At 38.9% G+C, this 19,367-nt stretch overlaps 1 protein-coding gene across 1 annotated transcript in view; it reads right to left on the reverse strand.

Moving 5' to 3' along the window:
* The window catches only part of LOC104547461 (von Willebrand factor D and EGF domain-containing protein-like), a gene marked incomplete at both ends in the record, with an annotated part of 56,547 nt that overhangs the window by 28,266 nt on the left and 8,914 nt on the right, over nucleotides 1-19,367 (reverse strand). Inside the window, 5 exons of the mRNA XM_010193151.1 lie at nucleotides 1,429-1,607; nucleotides 5,200-5,470; nucleotides 11,833-11,906; nucleotides 14,952-15,169; nucleotides 18,570-18,705. Coding sequence (XP_010191453.1) covers nucleotides 1,429-1,607; nucleotides 5,200-5,470; nucleotides 11,833-11,906; nucleotides 14,952-15,169; nucleotides 18,570-18,705 — 878 coding nt within the window. The remainder of the gene's footprint in view (nucleotides 1-1,428; nucleotides 1,608-5,199; nucleotides 5,471-11,832; nucleotides 11,907-14,951; nucleotides 15,170-18,569; nucleotides 18,706-19,367) is intronic.

Here is a 19,367-nt window from a genome sequence, read left to right on the forward strand (position 1 = left end):
CCGAACTGCCAGATGGTGAGTGCTCAGACTAGCTTCAGGTGCTGGAGAAAACCTAACATGCTTTCAGTGTTATTTAAAATGAAAATTAAAAACAGCAGCAGAAAATCACCCTCCAGGTTTTGTTTTTTACTGCACCATTTCTCCGTGGGCGGATCAGACACCAATCCCGTCTCGTCTGGAAGTGGCCTTAGCCTTTCCATTGGCTTAGTTGGTTTTTAACCAGCTTCTGAAGAGTCCTTGGGATATCATCCCTGGGAGTACTGCAAGGTGAAACTCATCAACTCTCTTGCCCGTCTCACTTAGCACGAGATTCTCTTGCTTTCTCAGTCGTGCTCCAAATACCTCCAAGCCCTAGAAAATTCCTCACTGTTTTGCAAGTAAATTCCTAGATATTGTGCTTTGGTGTCTGATCTTTCAACAAGTTTGCTTTGAACAGATCCTCCTAAGGATCTTTCTAGCCCCTTTTTGTATAGTCAGCAGCTGATTGGTTCTTGCACCAAACTTTTTCTCCATTTGCCTTTCCAGAAGCAAGCCCTAATTATTACACTATTAGGATGTTAAAGGTGGTTGTTGACTTCCAAATAGTACAAATTGTAGTGACAGGTAAAAATTGCTATTAAATAGTCATTACTTAGGCCCACTGAATATAACTAGAATATGGTAGATGTGATTTTTTATTTTCTTAAATGCAATAGGTCTAAAATTTACTGTTCCGTTCCTATAGGATTGCGCTAAGTTCCCATGTGCAGAGTAAGTAGTGTGTTAAAGTGGTTCACCTTATTTTTCCTTATTTGCAAAACATACTTCACAAACAAAATTACACAGTCAACCAAACCCATTTTGGTTTTAGGAACCCCTATTAGGCATATTTAGAGTTCAGCAACAGGAATTAAAATGTGGGATAGGGATAGGGAGAGAGAAGGACAAGGATATGCCAGACTCCTGCCTTTGGTTCCAGAGCACCCATCTCAGAAAGTGTAAGTTTTCAGAGCTCACTGTCATCATTAGTAGATATTAAATTTTAGCATGGTACATATATTACCACACTTTGTCAAAATATAACATTTAATCTATACTCACATATTGTAATTAGTGTTCAGGAATAAAAGAACAAGGGAATTACCAAACCCTTAATTAATCCCTATTGTCAGTTATCTGCGTTTTCTAGTGTGGGTGAGAACTGTTGTTTTTTTAACAGCTGAGTGCCATCTTAACACAGCTGTTAACATGACATCACTTGCGAATATAAAGCTTCTCTCTCAGTAACAGCTTACATGTATGGTAATGGGTCTCTGGGCTTCCCTCATGAGATTAAGCAGATCTCTTTGTCAGGTCATGAGAAGAGTATGTAATGAATTAAACCTATCAACACCCCTTGAAACAATGCTGCAGAGCATCTCCCGATCTGGGATTCTCTCTGCTTTGTACCTCCACTCCTCTATGAAGTCTTCCTCGGGCAGATTGCTCAGGTCGTTGTGTGCGATCCCATCAAAGAGGCCACACAAACCCCTGGTGCTGTTGAAGTCACTGCCTGGTGTCCTCACTGTCAAACCCATTCCCCACTCGCTTATGTCGGCCCGAACAAATGCTCCTGAAGGGAACAGGATCTGGAAATGCAGGAATAATACAGTGAATTGAAACTGTTACCATGCTTTTTATTCAATAAACAGTGACCCTTTCTATAAAGAAAAATATCAAAGTAGGATATTGGTGATGGCGGAAGTAATTTAAGATTATTTAGATACACTATAAATATTTCTTCATGCTACTATTTAGCTTGCTTTCACATTGTATGGTACTAATATTTGATAGCATTACACAGAGATAAAACTGCACATGTACATTCTTTTTATATTGTTACATCCATTGAAGCTTTCCCACTGGTAAGTTACCAGCTAATTTTTGAAGCTACTTCCATGACAATAAGGCCACGGTTGTATCTTTGCCTGGGAAATAATTTCTTTTAGATAAACTGCCATGTCTGAAAAACAGCTTTCTTCCCTCTGAAAAATCGTTTCATTTTCCAAGGCCAGATTACCCAGAAAATGATTGTGTTTTAAAGTGGATAAAGCAATTTTCTCATTAAAGAACTTGTGGTAGGCTTACACTGACCTTTACAAGGAAAAAAAATCTTGAGGTTAAGACAAAGAAGTAACTGTGTGGATAATGGATTTTTCAGATTGGTGTCCCAACCAAATAATAAACAACAAAAAAAGGAAAAAAAAATCTATTCAACTGCAACGTATCTTTGTTTGCTTTATTTTTACAGGTAAAAAGAAAATAATTTTGAACCTGGTTTGTGCCAGGTGTGGAAGCAGTAGCATGCTCTTCTGATAAGTAACCTTCATATTTTTTTAATCTAAAATTAAATGTTTTCAGTTATTATTAAAAACTACATTAAAGTTGGAAACATCTCACAGAATCACAGAATCGCTCGGTTGGAAAAGACCTCCAAGATCATCATGTCCAACCGCTCCTGTCTACCCCCTAAACCATATCCCTAAGTACCTCGTCTACCCGCTCTTTAAATACATCCAGGGATGGTGACTCCACCACCTCCCTGGGCAGCCTGTTCCAGCCTCTGACAACCCTCTCAGTAAAGAACTTCCTCCTTATCTCTAACCTGAACCTCCCTTGGCACAGCTTGGTGCCGTTTCCCCTTGTTCTATCCCCCATCACCTGGGAGAAGAGACCAGCACCCACCTCTCTACAACCTCCCTTGAGGCAGTTGTAGGTGGTGATGAGGTCTCCCCTCAGCCTTCTCTTCTCCAGGCTAAACAACCCCAGTTCCCTCAGCTGCCTCTCATCAGGCTTGTTCTCCAGACCCCTCACCATCCTTGTGGCTCTTCTCTGAACACGCTCCAGAATCTCAACATCCTTCTTAGAGTGAGGGGCCCAGAACTGAACACAGCACTCGAGGTACGGCCTCACCAGTGCCGAGTACAGGGGGATGATCACCTCCCTGGACCTGCTGGTCACACTGTTTTTAATACAGGCCAATCTCATTACAGTAATTTCAAAATAACTGTTTTCCTTTTTTTAAAGTGACCCCTGCCTAAGTATAATTTATTCAGCCAAATAATGTCCATTGCTTTTCTTTCTTTCTGTGAGGATTGTTTGGTCCCTTGTAAGTTCCTCCCTACCAAATATCTTCATATCTGTGAAGAAGCAACTAGCTCATATCTGTATTTCTGTGCTGGAATCCAGAGTATACATTTTGGCTGCACTAAACAATAATCTTGTCCATTTTATCTTCCCAGCCATCATTTCAGGCATGAGAGTACTTTTTGAGGAGCTCTCTGTGAGCAATCTCCTTGTCTAGCTGAGCAGAGCATCAAAGTGCCACTGACTGCAATAACAGATGGGGACACTATGTTTTGAACTCGGGCCCTCTGTGTTTTCATCAGGGCGCTTAAAGCATCCTTCAAAAAAAAACCATATTGGCCTTGGTGAATAATGGAAGTCATCATATAAAACCATCTCTTCAAATGAATCTTGGTCTTGGCTGAACCTCCACTGTAGCTGTACCTCTGCATTGGCTCCATGTCTCACTTCCCAAGGTAAATTTAAAAAGAAAACCAAAGATTTTCCAACACAAGGCTGAAATGGCCTGATGAGCTAATTTTTAGTTTAATAGGTAGAGCAGGACAACTGCAGCTGACACAGTGCTGGGTAGGTTTTGATTTTCATCTTCAGATAAACAAGTGCCCTCTAATTACATGCACTGGAAAGGAGCATTTCCTACAAGGCTGAGAATAAAATCTTTGCATTCAGAACTGTGTGAGCTTCTTCAGTCTTCTGTGCTGCCTGGATTAATATTCCCAGGTGTGGATTTATCTTGGGAATTTGAAGAGCTGTAACCCACTTTTCTGCTGTCCCAGGTGACGTGTCCCATCTGCCACTGAGGACCTAACAACTGCCCAGGTTTTCTGTCACCCACCTGGATTTAGGAGTTTTTTTGGGACCTCAATATGCAGAGATATATCGTGACTGGCTGATGGGAGATGCTGCCTTGCACAGAACAGAGGGTGACTTAACCCCATTCAAAGCATCAGCCTTTAATGGTGTGGGAGCCATGGAGTATTCAACTCCTGCGCAAGGTTGGAAATGGGCAACTGCTGAGTAAATTAGGATACATTGTGCACAGTGCCGTGATCAGGGACCATATTCCTTGCTATACAATTCCTACAGAATCCTGTTCAGATCAGGGCAGGAGTCATATACGTGTCCCAGTGCTGTCCTAATTTGTTTCACTGAGATTTAAACGAGGTGTAAATGAGAATAGGGATTCCTTGCTAAGATTATTCTGGTAATAAAAGAGTAATTATATTGCATTCAGTAGCAAAATGAAATGACAGCTTGCTTCCTGCTTTTTCTCTATTCTATAATTAACAGACTTTCAATTACTACCTTACAAAATCTGTTCCAAGTGAGATCATGAGGAGAGCCAAGCGCAGGCACTCCCTCCATCCTTTTGCCTCTACTGTGGGCCTATCTTCACCCTAAACAGGTAACCTGGCAATATATCTTCATGACACAACCCTAGGATAAAATTATCTTCTTGGTCGTGATTTGTGGCTCTTCTCCTCACCAAAGTTTGCTCTTATTCTTCTGTGATTTCACTGGATTAATGTAGATAAGTTATGCTCATGCAAAGTATGTTGTGGTCATATATATTTTTAGGCAAATACTTTATATTAGATGGAGTGTTGCACATTTGCAGCCCATTTTCATGGCTTTTGGGGGCTATCTGGATCTGGCTAATAATGCCTTACTGTTCCACTCTAAAACTACATTATCCTGCTACCTGTGATCTTTCCCTGAATATTTATATTGCAAGCTTTGCAAAGAAATTTACTTTATGTGATGCAGTTGGGTAGTGCCTAGCATAAACAAACTGAGAGAAAATTGCCATACTGCAGAGAATAAGTAACAAAGTTGGCACTCTGCTATGTCTCCAAGAAATTTCCAGAGATATTTGTTTGGTTTTGTTTTACAGTTTGTTAAACTAACACTTTAAGCACCTTCCTCCCTGCATCTCGTTTTTCGGTACATTTTGCTGCAGGCACTCTTACGGCTTCAGATAGATATTTTTGTAGGAACTTCATTAATAATTCAGAAATATTAAACTCATTTATTTATTTTATTTATTTTTTTTTAGAGAACAGCAACCCCAAGAGTACTTAAATATCCACATACTGTTATTTTTCTTCCTCCATAGGACTTCAGGATTTTGACATGTGGCGATGCCTCAGTGCTTCTAATGGCCAGCTGGGGTCTGCTCTCCCGAAAATGGCCATTGCAGGTGTCCAGGACCACAGTGTCACCCCCCTCACGTGCAGCTACGCCACAATTGCAGGCGGTGGCGGAGCGGTGGCCCCCGCAGTCCCACTGCCGAACGTGCACTTCAAATGCCCTCGACGTGCTCTGGCACAACACAAAGGTGCCAATTTTATAGTTATCGTAACGCCTAAACCGCAACAAACAAACAAACAAACAAAAAGAGGCTTTAGAGACCCAGAGCATACTCGCACAACGGCACTCTGTAATCAGGCCTGCGTGGTGGCTGGCCTTGAAGGAGGGAAAAATCAACACGTGGGGATGCGCTTCTCTAACATCGTGAGCAAGGGACTGTCATCATGGTTATTAGCTGTAAGTGCATAAGCATTCATGCGAGAAGTGGGTAGCTGGCTCCCAGCTGCTGCTATGGCAACAGGCATGGGTAAAAAGGATAAACATTCGATAAAAAGCAAATGGGAAAAAGTCCCTGCCTCCAGGCCTTAAGAAATATGTTTTGGTTCTAACCAGATGCTTTACAGCATGATATTCTTCAAAGCAAAATCAGTGCTCAAACAGCCTCTTTCTGTGACTAATCACTAACTTTTACAAGACTGACTGCGGTTAGGTGAATATTTCATGTGAAAAAACCTGGGATTCTGATGAAAAACCTGTTAAAATGAAGTTGTTCTCCCTGCCCCCAACACCTTCCCCGTAAGCACAACTTTCTCTCCAAATGGCCTGGCGATCAGCAGTGTGTGGAAGAATTTGGGACTTTGATTCACCCAGATAAAACAGAGACTTCCTCTGCTTGGTCTTTGTTTCTCCATAAGCTTAATCTCACTCTATTTTATTCTAATGCGATGTATAAAAGTAAAGTAGCTGTATACTTTATATATGTTGCTGGAGTTTTTTCCTTACTAGCCAACAGCTGCCATCTTTAAAGGCAATGGATTATTCTACTTCTTTTTAAGGCACTACATTTAGTTTTAAACATGATTTTTACGAAATTAAGTGATATGGAAACTAAGCTATAAGCTTATAATAATAAGCATTATTCTTTTCCACAATAAAAAAATGAAATGTAAAAAGGAGCGTCTAAAATACCTCGACTAAATAACAGGATTATTTTTAAACACTGTCGTACAAACATTAGTATTTTTTCAGTCTGTTCATGTTTCCTATACAGAGGAACAAATGGCTAAGCAACAAAGAATTTCTAACATGCATATATCTGCATTTTATTTTTCTTCAGAATAAAAGCAATAGGAAAGTATGAAACTTAAAGCACAGTAAGAAATTAAACTCCAACTGCTTTTCTCTGCTAGAAAACACATCTGACTTTATCTTTCATCTTGAAAAACTTAGTGAAGTTGGCCATAAAACGATAAGATTTTGAATGGCTCTGTCTCATCTTATTTTCTAATCAGGTACATAAATCCTAAGCACACTACGCAGATGCTGTTGCTAAGATTGATTAGAGCTAAGGACAACATAAAAAATAGATAATCTCTTTTAACATCAAATGCTAACTCCATTTGGACATCCTCACAGGAGAGACAGAGGAGACAGGATATTTTACGAGAATCACCTTCCACAGTTTCCTTCAATGGGGTGCGGCTTAAGAAGCAAAAGTATTTAGAGAGTTTGGTGGAAAATAAAGCATCAGAATGGCTGTACCCAGATTAATCAGCTGTACCTGGTTAATAAGACTGTATTAGCATACGCATATAAATATCATTGCAGTTATGGGATCTATTTACTGCTTCATAAGCATTGACAGTGGACCCAATCCAACTCTCCTGGAAGTCACTGAGAGTCCTTCAATTAAGTCACGGCATAGATTGCATAGCACAAACCCAATCTGCAACGTGTCTAAATTGAAGCTTTAAGCTGCCTTTGAATTACTTGAATGGATAATTGAATGTAGCCAGGTAAACTTTTGTGATGTTTATACAACCGTAATTATGATAACGATCCTTTGGACAATATTTGAGAAAACAAATTGCAGGCTTGTGGTGCTTCAAACATGAAGTAAAGTTAGTGGAGCTCTTGCACGAGGGAGGGCCATGTATCCTTTGTGAACCAGGGGCCAATGCTTGTGCCTAAATTGTCCTTCACACTGCACTTCCCCATCCTGCTGCCCTAAAAGCCAGTAGCAATGGGTGTGCTGGGTGGAAAGTAGTTCACTCCCTCCCCATCCAAGTGTTTGAGTTGTTTTTTTAAGGAGTGCATCAAGCTCCTGTCCCAACATGAAGTCATGGCTCAAGGTGTCATGTCTCATCTTTTTTTAATTTAGGAACTATTGTAGCCACTCTTAAATATTTTCCACCATGGTTTTGCCACCAAGTTATTTGATTTGTGGACATGTCACTCTGGGCTTCCTCTTTCCTTGCTTGTAAGAACTGTTTTGTGCCAGTTGTGACCCTAGAAAGTGTTGAGTGATGCTGGAGAGTGTCCTCTGGTTTCAGAGCACTCACCACTAGGAATTGACCATGTTGTTCTCAGGGAATTAAGCTGTTGGGCTGTGTTCATCAGTCATTGGAAGCTTGGGGACATGTAAACTTCTACAGACTATCAAAAAACCCCAGCACCTCTGGGAGGGCTACTTAGGCCCAAGACTTAGTTTTGGGCTACTATGCTGAATGGCATTAGAACCAATGGCAAGCATGGAGCTGTGCAAGCTGAGGGGTTTTGTCATTGTGCAATAAACGATGCCATTGCTCCTGTGATAATATTGATGGGTGGATAAGCGTAAATGTTTGAGATATCTGAAATATCTTTTTCTTTTTTTTTTTCTTAAAGGTAAAATTCAAAATAACATGAATGAGGTATATAGTTCACCCGTCCAGAAATATTTTCCTTTTTCTATTTTGCCTTAAAAGGATTTTCTGCATATTTAGTTTTAAACTAGTACTTCATATTTAAGAATCTACAATTTATGACACGAAAAGCTTTTATATTTATAATGCGCCATAACTAGTAATGAGGGCTATACTTCTGCTTTACCAGGCTTTCACTTTTGTTTAATTTAGAAGGTACTTTGCTATAAAAGGAAGTGCTCTCTCTGGATTTTAGCTAGTATAATTAATGCTATTTCACATCTATGCTCCAATATACACAAATTGATTGTGCTTACACTGTAAAATAAGACACATTCTTCTTTGATTTTCAGTCACTTCCCTTGGTCAAAAGAATAAAAAGATTACAAGATATATATTTCTACAGAAATATATTAGCGAGAGGCATACCAAAGGGGAGTGTTATCATTAGAAATGGAAGTTAGGTATCTTAGTTATCTAACGAACAACTAACACCTCAGATGTAATGTGAACTCAGTATGTCAGACTAAAAAGAATTGAAAACATCACTATAGAAGTTACAAAATGAAGTAGTATTGTGAAATGTCATGAAACAACCTATGCATTGTAAGTGACCTTTTCAGTAGGAAAATTTTACTAAAACAAAAATCCAGCCTTTTGATTTTCATGCCATTTCTCAATTTTCCAACAAATCTGCTAAAACAATTATTATAATAGCTATTTTTAAATTAAGTTAAATTTTAAACTTTTAATATGTTTCTTTTAAATTTTGGAAACCAAATAAGGTTGCTGTTTTCTGTTTTCATGTCTGTCTTCATCTTTGCTCTTCTCTGCTGTGCATTTTTCCTTCCATTCACCATTGCTAATGGGAAATTTAAAAAAAGTCATCAAATCTGTGAAAGGCAGGAGTATGTTTATGTGCGTGTCCATTTGCATAGAAAACACTCCTACTGCTGTGCTGTTGGCAATATTCCCCATCTTCAGACTTCCCCTCGCTTTTCATGTGTCAGTCCTTCAGTGAGCCATCCCCAGGACTCGAGGAAGTGGAAATGATGCCAAAGAGTCAGCAAATCACCACCCATCCATGGCAGCTCTGTCTACAGCGTTTTGACCTTAGAGTCTGCTGTTTCCTGGTAAGCTGACCCACAGGCTTCATGGTGGAACAAATGAGTTTCCTTAGGTCATATTGTTTGATGGATGCTCTGCTGGTGGCTGCAGAAGCAGTTCTGATAGTTTATCAGACTTTGTTTGCTGCCATCTTTGTAGCCATATAAAGGTGACTAAAGGCTGCTATTTCCTTCAGTTTTCTTTGACTAATTTTGACTAATGCTTCTTTTCTTTCCTGTGTAATGTTTTTACCTGGGCCTGTGTCTACAGATCACTTATAGTTGATGTAGCTCCAGAGGCCCAAAAGCTGATACTGCACTCATCCTCTCAGCTTTATCTTCTCTTGCTTTGCTGTTTATGACCTGCAGCTTGGTCTTCTTTTGATATTTTTTTATTATTGGAGGACACTCATATGGGTTCTTACTCGAGCCCACAAGTTTTTTGTACGATTCTTCGATTCACAATACCTGACACACATACCTCATTTCAAACATGATTTCCCACCTTATACCCTTTCATGACCAAAGGGGAGTGTTTCAGTCCCATACCTTTGTGTCAGCTTTTGCCTGTAGGTTATAGGTTTGTATCAGGACAAAAGCAGGAATTGCATTCCCCACTCCTTAAATACTGAGCTTTAAAATAATTTGTTAATGTGTTAACATTTTTTTGGAAAGGCAGGCAGAAAAGTTGTTTAACTGATGTGTAATAGGATGACATAATCATTACAATAATTGAAAGAGAAATTATTTACAGTAATAAATGGGAATATAAGTAGGAGTAATGGGACTGTGAAATGATGGGTAAGAAATCTGGCTGAATATCAAGGAGTGATATATCTTAGTGAAATAACCTAGTTATTGAGATGGCAGAAGCCCCATCAGCTTGGCTTATTTAAAGCTGCACTGGACAGAGCAGTAATGAATGTCGGTCCGCAAGGAAGAAACGTGCAGTATCGAGGGGCCAAGCCATTCCTGGGATGTTTTCATTTCAGCACTGTGTGACTCTGAGGCAGGGTGCCACAGAAGGATGGGCTTTTCCAAACTCACTGTGCTCAGATAGAATCATAAATTGCTTAGAAGCATTTGTGTGCTATCAGTAACAGGGTTGCAAAATGAGTTACTCAAAAGAAATTGCTTTATTTAATTTTAGAACTTTTTTCTCATGGAAGCAATGTAAAAAAGTGTCACGTGGTGGAGAGCACTTTCAGTAATTAATGGCATCCTAAACACAACAACCTGGCAGGTCACTGTACATTCTTAGCCCTAAATAAGAGGGGAATATTTTAGAATAGAAATAGAGAGTTTTGAAATAACATTCTAATCTACTTTAATATCCCAGAGTTGGAATAATTGCAGATACCATGGGGCATGGGAATGTCTTTGCACCTCTCTTAGCTCTTCCACATCTTCTACATGTCAAGCAACGAAACTTGCATGAAACAAGTGCCTGACCGCATTATAAATGATAATTAGCAAAGCAGGAGGGAAACTGGAAAGGGCTAGATGTATAGAGCAAATCTCCTAGCTGAGATTACCAAGTTTAGGTGAAATCTTTATTTGAGGCAAAAATATAACCTTCAGTGGAGCTACTGCTTTTCTTCCTCTCATTTCATAAACAGATTTCTCCAGCTTTGATGTCATTTACCTCCAAAGCATGCTGTACTGAAATTGGGATATTAGGATATCAAAATTAGAATATCATGCCTGCCGAGTCCCTGTGGACTTTGTGTGCCTAAAGTCATTAATTGTGCCATTAGGAGGTTAACGGCAGAATGACAAACCTGGAATGTGATCTGAAATATTAGCAACTTTGGATCAAATGTGCCAGATGCAAACTTTAAAAACTTTCCCTTATGTTAAATAGATGGGGTAAATAGATTCATGAGTGATTAGGGAAGTTAACTGAAGAAAGGTTATGTACAATGCAAGTTGTCAGACACAAAGATACCACCTTTAGTTCAGTAAGTCTTTAAAATACTTATCACTGGTTAATATAGGAAGACATCTAGACAATACAGGAGGATGTACAACTTTATTTCTCCATGCCACTTATCATTTCTGAATTTCTTTTACCTGAGACCGTATGGCCATCTTTATGGTTTTTTGCTTGTGAGGATGACTGTCATCTCCATGCAGAGATGCAGCTGTACTTAAACCTGCTCTGGAAGTGTTGAATGCAGGAACATCCTTAGGCTGAATGACTTTACATCAGGTGCATCAAAGTGCCAGGAAGGACATAGACTGTCCTCATGTGCCATGCTGCTATGAGGATGTAATGGCCCACTTGGGGTGTCGTTAATGTGATGCCATGCGGTGTAGACACCCTCTCAAAGTCAATAATGCCAGTTCTGTTTGAGGAATATTTTGGAATCTGACCTTTGTCTTGTAAAAATTATTCAGACTCAAAAGCATTACTGCTTCAAGATTAATCCCCTTCTAGTTCTTTAGTTAAAAGGGGCATAAACAGCTGGAAGGAAACCATATGTTATTGAAACACTACATTAATCACTATAAGCAAACTAGTACAATGCTCTTTTGATATTCTAATGTAAAACCAAATGGATGCTACATCCAGAAACTGAAAACTGCAGTAATTGAGCCAAATTATTTCAAAGTAGAGTACTCACCATCCATCAAATGTGATAATGTGTGGATCAGTGAAAGAGTAGCAGTTCCCTGTTGGGAGGTCTCGAACTGTGACCTAGTTAAAATGAAATGTGTAATGAATACAGTCTACACAGCAGTTTTTCTTCATTACTGTTCCTCACAAAACATTAGGGGCAGGATTCATGTGTCAAGTACAAACTAAAATCTTGCTTCTAAAACATGATCGTGAATGGGTACAAAATAGCCTTCGCTTTCAAACAACGGAGTTTGATCACATGCAATAAGGGAGTTCAAAGTGCTCCTATTCCACCTGATGTAATGCACTGCCTTTCTTTATCTGGTAAAAATTGAAGCTGTTTTATTAAACTTTTTTTGCAAAGAAGTAGATCATTCACTGAAATTATCAAGAGAGTAGAGTGCTCATTAAATTGTACTAATTTTAATGCCTGAAGTATGGTGTAAGGTATGCTATAATTAAGTAGCATTAGCATATTTTAGTTGTAGTCACTGCCTGTCCCTCAATTTGACCTTAAATTTCCTGGTACAGCATATGAAATGTTGATTTATATATTTGATGTGCAGGTTATTGATCAGTTACTGGTGACAAGGCCTCAAATCATCTGGAGCTGATTTAGAAGCATCTAGAAGTATTTGTGTGCTATCAGTAACAGGGTTGCTGTTAACAGCTGGAGCTGTCTGCTTTTGGCATGTGAGTAAGAGAAGGAAGGATCTACTGTAGCATGTGAATGGGGCACTTCAGGACATGGTTTAGTGGGCATGGCAGTGTTAGGTTGATGATTGGACTTGATGATCTTAGAGGTCTCTTCCAACCTTAATAATTCTGTGATTCTGAAACTGAGATCTTCAGCTGCTTCAGCTCTTGATTACTTGGGCACAAGTTGGGTCACAGATGAAGTCTGAAAGTCCTGGTGCCCTGCAAGGAGTAGATGTGCCTATGAAAGCTAAAGGTAGGACAAGTCCCTTTGAAGTTGCAATACCTGAATCTCAGGCAGCGCTGAGCCTGCATTGTCACATCTGCTCAGGAGGGTGTTTTTTCATACTCTGCTATCCATTTCGCAGAAATGCAAGACTGGGTTGTGTTGTGATTTGCACTATGAAGAGGTCCCAGTCACACTGGTGGGAGTGATGAAGTATTACAGTTTTCCCATATCCAGCCTGCCAGTCCGATTTCTTGGCCAAGGCTGTTAATTCTTTGCTTGCTCTTTGCCCATGAGAAATCCAGAGATGCAATGCATTTAGTTCTGCCATGATCTGCGGAGGAGGGAAGAAGAATGGCCACTATATCCTTGTGCAGTCTTTCAGTGACAAAGCAGAATTTAGCTTTTAGGAACATTGGTGAAATTAAATAAATGAGTAACAGGGTGAAGATAGAACCACACTCTGACAAAATCCCTCACCTGTGGCAATACATCACCTGTATTTCAAAATACCCCTTAACCATCACATGGAGATGCTGCTCAGACACCCACTGGTGTCTGGCATCCCAAAATGTTAGAGTGATAGTCCTGAAGAATGAAAAAACTGAACACTTGTTTGAACAGTATTTTGATCTGAAGTCAATTGTACCATTTGTATCTACAGTGTGATATAAAGAAATGTCTCAGAATTTTCCCATTTTCTCCATTTTCGCCACAACTTTCCTAAGTAAAACCTTTGTTTGCACAAGCAAATCCTTGTGGGCCTTTCTGCTCTCCTCTTTTCTTCATTATGCCAGCAGAGGATGCAAGTCCAACTCATAGGCAGTCTGAGTTTGCTGAAGAAATCCACTTTACCAGGTGCCTGAATGTGTCAAGACATTCTGCCCACCATTTCTATTCAATTTTCAGATAAATAAAAAATATTTGAACAAGTCTGAAGGACTAAAGATTATGTGGATTTTATTATATGGATTCTTTCTTGATATGTTGCAGGAACTGTGTTATATTATCACCTCTAATTAACTGCAAAGCAACAATGGGGAAATGGGAGGGAGGGCAGGTAATGTCTATTATGTTTCCATAGATCAAGTTTTAACAGAGATGGATGGAATTTATTATTAAAATGGATTAATTCCATTTCACACTTGCTACATTTTTGTATTTTAATGGAAACATTTGTAACTTCAAGAAAAAATTATGGGTATGTGAAAGCACTACACTGAATTAACTGCAATTTATGATTTAAGAATCTTTAAAAGTTTAAAAGAAGCATGTGCTGGTGAGAAAAGGATATAATCCCATAGTAGGCAGTTTACCTTTGAAGAGAAAAATTATTTTCGTCCAGTTTGATCTCATTCTCTCATGAGCAAATCCACAAAAAATAGAACACTGAAATTACAGATTTCATTGAGAGGTATTTTTCAGTTACTTAAAATATGAGTTTGGATGTGCCACTGTTCTGAGAAATTTAGCTGAATCATATCTGTACTTTGGTTTATTCTCTCTCTCCAGTTTATTCTCTCTCTTTTCTCTTCGGTGGTGGGATTACAGCTTCCAAATCTCCCAGCCAAGGCCCTGACACAACTTCACAGAGAATGGGCTGGTCGCTACTCACCGTGCTCCTTTGGCCAGGCTTTCCACAGGAAAAGCATGGCTTGCCTCCCTGATTGATTTTTATTATTTTTATTTTGGACGTTTTGTACAGGGATAAATGAAGAGATGGAGAAGCTGCGTGTGTCATCAGAGGTGTCCTGGTGAGTGCTGGCAGAGTCACAGATTGAACACAGCACTGCTGAGTCCTGGTTCTCCTTTCTCATTACTGAGGCAATGTTTTTTCTCTGCTTTTTCAGAAACTGTTCTCCAAACCCTTGGTTTTCCCTCTTCCTCCTCAAAAGGATGCCAATTCCCTAACCCGGGTTCCCCCTCACTCCTCTTCCAGCATACACGTGTATGCCTGGTTACATCTATAATCCAGCTGTTGACTTTGTTGATGTGCTGACTAGTAGTCAAACCTAAATTTGTTGAAGCAAAAAGCTTTACATTATATATTTTTTTTTTGCATATAAAGAGGTTGTTTTAGTTTACTCTACTGACAGCAGTCCCCAAATGTTTATACGGTTAAGATTTGTCATTGTTTTCTGCAATACTAAACCTCCTGTTTAAACTTGACACAAATTTTCCAAATTATTTTAGGACCCAACCTTCACATCCTTTGGCGTGTAAGCCCTCCAGAGCAAATCCCTCCGTCCGACTGGCTCGGCTCTGATGCGGCTGATGCGGTCCCCATCCTGAGCAAAGTCTGTCACGGCTGTCACTGTCAGCGCAGCTGCTGCACAGCTGCTTTCCGAGCAGGGCACCCGCAGCAGATCCACCTGGCATGCTGAAAGGGCGATGTTTGGGAGCCCCAGTAACTGGCTATCTGAAATGAACACGAAGACTGAGTTTGACAAGAGTTATTCAAGCAGTTGCCCATGCCTTGTTTACCATCCAACACAAATGTTTCACTTTGCAGGACACACATGCCTTGAAACCAGATGGGTTTGCATGAAGACGGTTGTGACTGACTCAGTCTGGCATCCCTCAGCACATTTTACTGTGCTTTTTTCTTTCCCCCTCTGCAGTAGACACTTTACTAAAACTCAGTGGTGCTTTTCTTTCCACAGGTGCTAATATTTCTGGAATGACAGTCTTATCTTTATGGGTCCATGCCCAGGGAATGAAATGAGTCGTTCTCATGACAAAGAGATGAGTCTGGGTTTCTGGAAACTAATTGTCTTTCACTAGCTTTATTATAAGGAGATATCTCCTGGGAGTTATTTAACTTAAACAGAATTTTTGATCTGGAAAGGGAGGGTTATTGAATCAGTTTTTAGTGAATCATAGAATCATAGAATCACAGAATGTATTGGGTTGGAAGGAACCTTTAAAGATCACTTAGTCCAACCCCCTGCAGTGAGCAGGGACAATGTTACTAGATCAGGTAGCTCAGAGCCCCATCAAGACTTCCTACACATCAGGAAGGCAAATGTAGAAGATTTGTACTTGCATTTTTGCCTTAGCTAGGTTATGGTACTTTACATCCCAAACTGTAAAACGATGGTACTTTATTTCTGTCTTTCACAGAAGCATTGTGAGGATAAATTCACAAAATAATGTGGAAAAGTAATAAGCTATGGTGGTACTGGCTATGTAAGTATCTATGATGGATAGGGAAGTGATAGGTGGTGATAAAATCAATACGGAAATGGCAATGACAACCCAAGTCATTCATTCAGCTCTGCTTCTGCACATCGTATTTTTCCTAAAGGGACCTCTTCTAGACACAAAACTGGTAGTGTCCTCTTCTCTTGTTTTGCTGAGTATTTAGTTTTCTGTCCCAGAGCAATAATTATCATCTGAAAAGAACAAAGTTCTAGAAATTGTGTCAGTGGAATTAATGCAATATGGAAATATCGAATCATCATATCATTTTTTCACATATGTAGAATTGTTTAATAATTTATAGGAGATGGCATTCAAGTATTTTAAGATGGTATTTCTAACATAATCAAATAATCAATGTTTTATTCCTTATGGAAAAGACTCATCAAATATAATATATTTAACCCTGTAGAGTTCTATAGGAATTGAACTAAAAAACTACAAATATTAATAGCGTATTATCTCTCATACCAGATCCTTAGAGGCTGCCTCACATCTTATAGAAAAGTCCTGGCTCATTTTCAAGGTTCTTGATTCGATTAAATGGAAGGTTTCCATGAGGAATAGTTATTACCATTACAGCCCCATGAGCTGTGCTCACAACCCAGAACATAAGTTTAAAATCAAAGAAAACAATCTTGTAAAATAGTAATGATAAACTTAACAGAGGCCAAACTCCAGTGGCTCTGCTGTGCCTTGGCATTCATTACGATATTTTCTGAACTTAGAGAGGTATTTCTGTGCTTGTAATTAGCTTTCTTATCACTTATTCCCTACATAATTAGCACAACAGTGTTGTTATATGGATTCGGTCAGAGAAGGATCTTGTCAGTTAATTTATTCAGTAGAAACGAATCTCAGCTAAAATGGTTTTTGTTTTTGATTTACAGCACCGTGGCCAAAATTATGTTTTTCAGAGGCCCACAGTGTTCTATCGAATAAAGTAATGGACTCTACAGACAAGAAAGGTACAAACCAGACATGCTGTTGTGTAAACAGCCAGCAGATACTCAACGTTAGGTGTATATAGATATCTCAATTGATCATAAATGGCCCGAGTGTAATCCAAAGAAATAGTCTCAAGATAGAGAAGTGAAGGGCTAGAGCTGGTTATTAGTTTAAGCTGCAGAAATGAGTTGATTAGAACTAATGGAAATTTTCCTCTTCAGTTCCTTCAAAGAGTAGTTAATTGGTTGAGTTGCAGCTCCATCCTGGGACCTCTTGGCACCAACATGTCAGGATCATTGACAGCTTGAAAATAAAGATGCTTCTGCAAATATGTCCTCTCCTTTTTCTCCCACACTGTGGGACTGGAGAAGACCCTGGTAACGGCTCAGCCTCAGTCCAATCTACCAAACTCAGCTTTCCTGACTTGAGAGTTCCTGGCCCATGCATTCATTTTAATTGAGATTTTGACAGGCTTTATCAACGCCTAAGAAAATGGCAGTTAAAAAAAGAATTACCTTCATAGTTTATGTGACTAGTTATTATCTGATCTTCATAAATGGTAGGTGTTTAAGTTGCTTGGAGGCTGTGAGGATGTCCCACCACACACCAGCCTGCGTTCTTAGATCCTTCAATCTTAAAGAAAAATCTGTTCCCATGAGCTCAGAGGATGTTTGCCTGATGGACTGGCAGAGACTCTAAGCCAAGAGCAATGTGTAGAACAGAGCAGCACTGAGCCATGGCAAAATGCAAAGTACTCCACGTACGAGAGCCAACACAGCTGCTGGAACCATAAGGTGCCGTTCAGTTTAAGATCACTTTGTTATGATACCATTTGAATTATTTTTTTTTTCTGTCTAAGCACTTGGCTGATGATGAGGAGAGAAAGGAAAGGGATTTGGAAAGATAAAAATATCAAGAACTATCTGGGTTTTGCCAACATTCTTTTGAGCTGGCTTTTTGTGGGTAGAGAAACTGTGGCTGTAATCCTATCTCTAAACATTTTTCTCATTGAGTCACCAATGGAAGAGAAATAAATGCCTTGTTAGAAAAAGGGTAGGATGTTTTATTTAGTGCAAATGGATAGTAAATATATATATGATCCACTTGGTCAGCTGTGAGATTAACCTGAGGAGAGCATTTACTGATTAAAAGGGCAAGAATTCTAAGTGATACTGTTAATGTTTTCAAGCAAAAAATTTCTTTAGAAAGAGAATAATATATAAGCATAAGAATTAAGTTAGACAAAAACTTAATACAAGAAACAATACAAAAAGAAAGCAAAAAGCCTTCAGTATACATATGCTGAATAATAAATCTCAGGTGAGCTTCTTATTGATAATTAATGAAATTATTCTACTAAGACTATTGCTGCTACAAGAACTTAAAATGGAATTTTATGCTTCTGGAATGTAAAATAAGTTGTTCTTCTCATAGTTATTTCATCCACAAATCTCAATGGACTACCTTTCAGGTAGTCATATTATTTTTTTCTCTAAAACCTGAGAGATATTATAATCTGTTTTATTTTGCAAGCAAATACATGACCTAGTTTGTTGATTTTATGACGTCTGCCCTTTGTCATTATTTAAGTCTTATAATTTCTATTGGAATTCATTGTAACATAAATACAGGAAAAAGCAATCACTTTGATTTGATGCCAAAAATCTTACCCAAATCCTCAGTACTTATTTGTAAAGTAATTTTACAGGAATCATCGTGCCCAGAACAAGCAATAGGTACAGTGCTCAAAATGGTCAAAACATGCTCTTTGCCATCCTCTGCAATTTGTAACGACTCTGGTAAAAACTGCAAAGAAGAAAGTAATTGTTAGATCATGTTGACAGATTAATTAGCCAATACTGATGTTTATTAAATTTTGAGTGTTTTTAATCAGTTAGTAAAAGATAGAAATGCTTGTAAAATAATAATAATTTTCATACCAATTATCTTCAATTATATAAGGTAAAAATATTTTAAAAATTCTTCAATATTGGTAATTAAGAAAATGTTTGCAATTGTCATATAGTGTTTAATTGCTTCTCTTGTCGTAATTTAAAAACAGCTTTCACTGAGCCTGAAAATAGCATGATACCATAGAATTTATTCATTTTAAATATTCCAGTTTAGAAGAAGCTCCTATTCCAATGCAGTAGGAGAAATATCGTAGCCTAAATCATGACATTTTTGATGGTTATGGATTCTATGTCTGTACTCTGCCCCGGGTGCGAAGAGAGTGCAATTTTTGCCATATTCCTCTTTCCTGCTATGACAGGAAGAAGGATTTCCCTGTAATAAGAATAAATTACAGCTTCAGTGGCTCGTGCACCAGGAAGAGAGCTCAGATTGTGCCATTTCTGTCTATCTGTTCTGCTGGGGCAAGAGCAGGAAGAGCACCCAGGGCCAGTCAGAAATGGGAATTTCCATTCCTTGGGCAAGTGTGACATTTTAAAAAAAAATGAAACTGTTCT

This window comes from Mesitornis unicolor, unplaced genomic scaffold, assembly GCF_000695765.1.
Source record: "Mesitornis unicolor isolate BGI_N332 unplaced genomic scaffold, ASM69576v1 scaffold53349, whole genome shotgun sequence".
NCBI lineage: Eukaryota > Metazoa > Chordata > Aves > Mesitornithiformes > Mesitornithidae > Mesitornis > Mesitornis unicolor.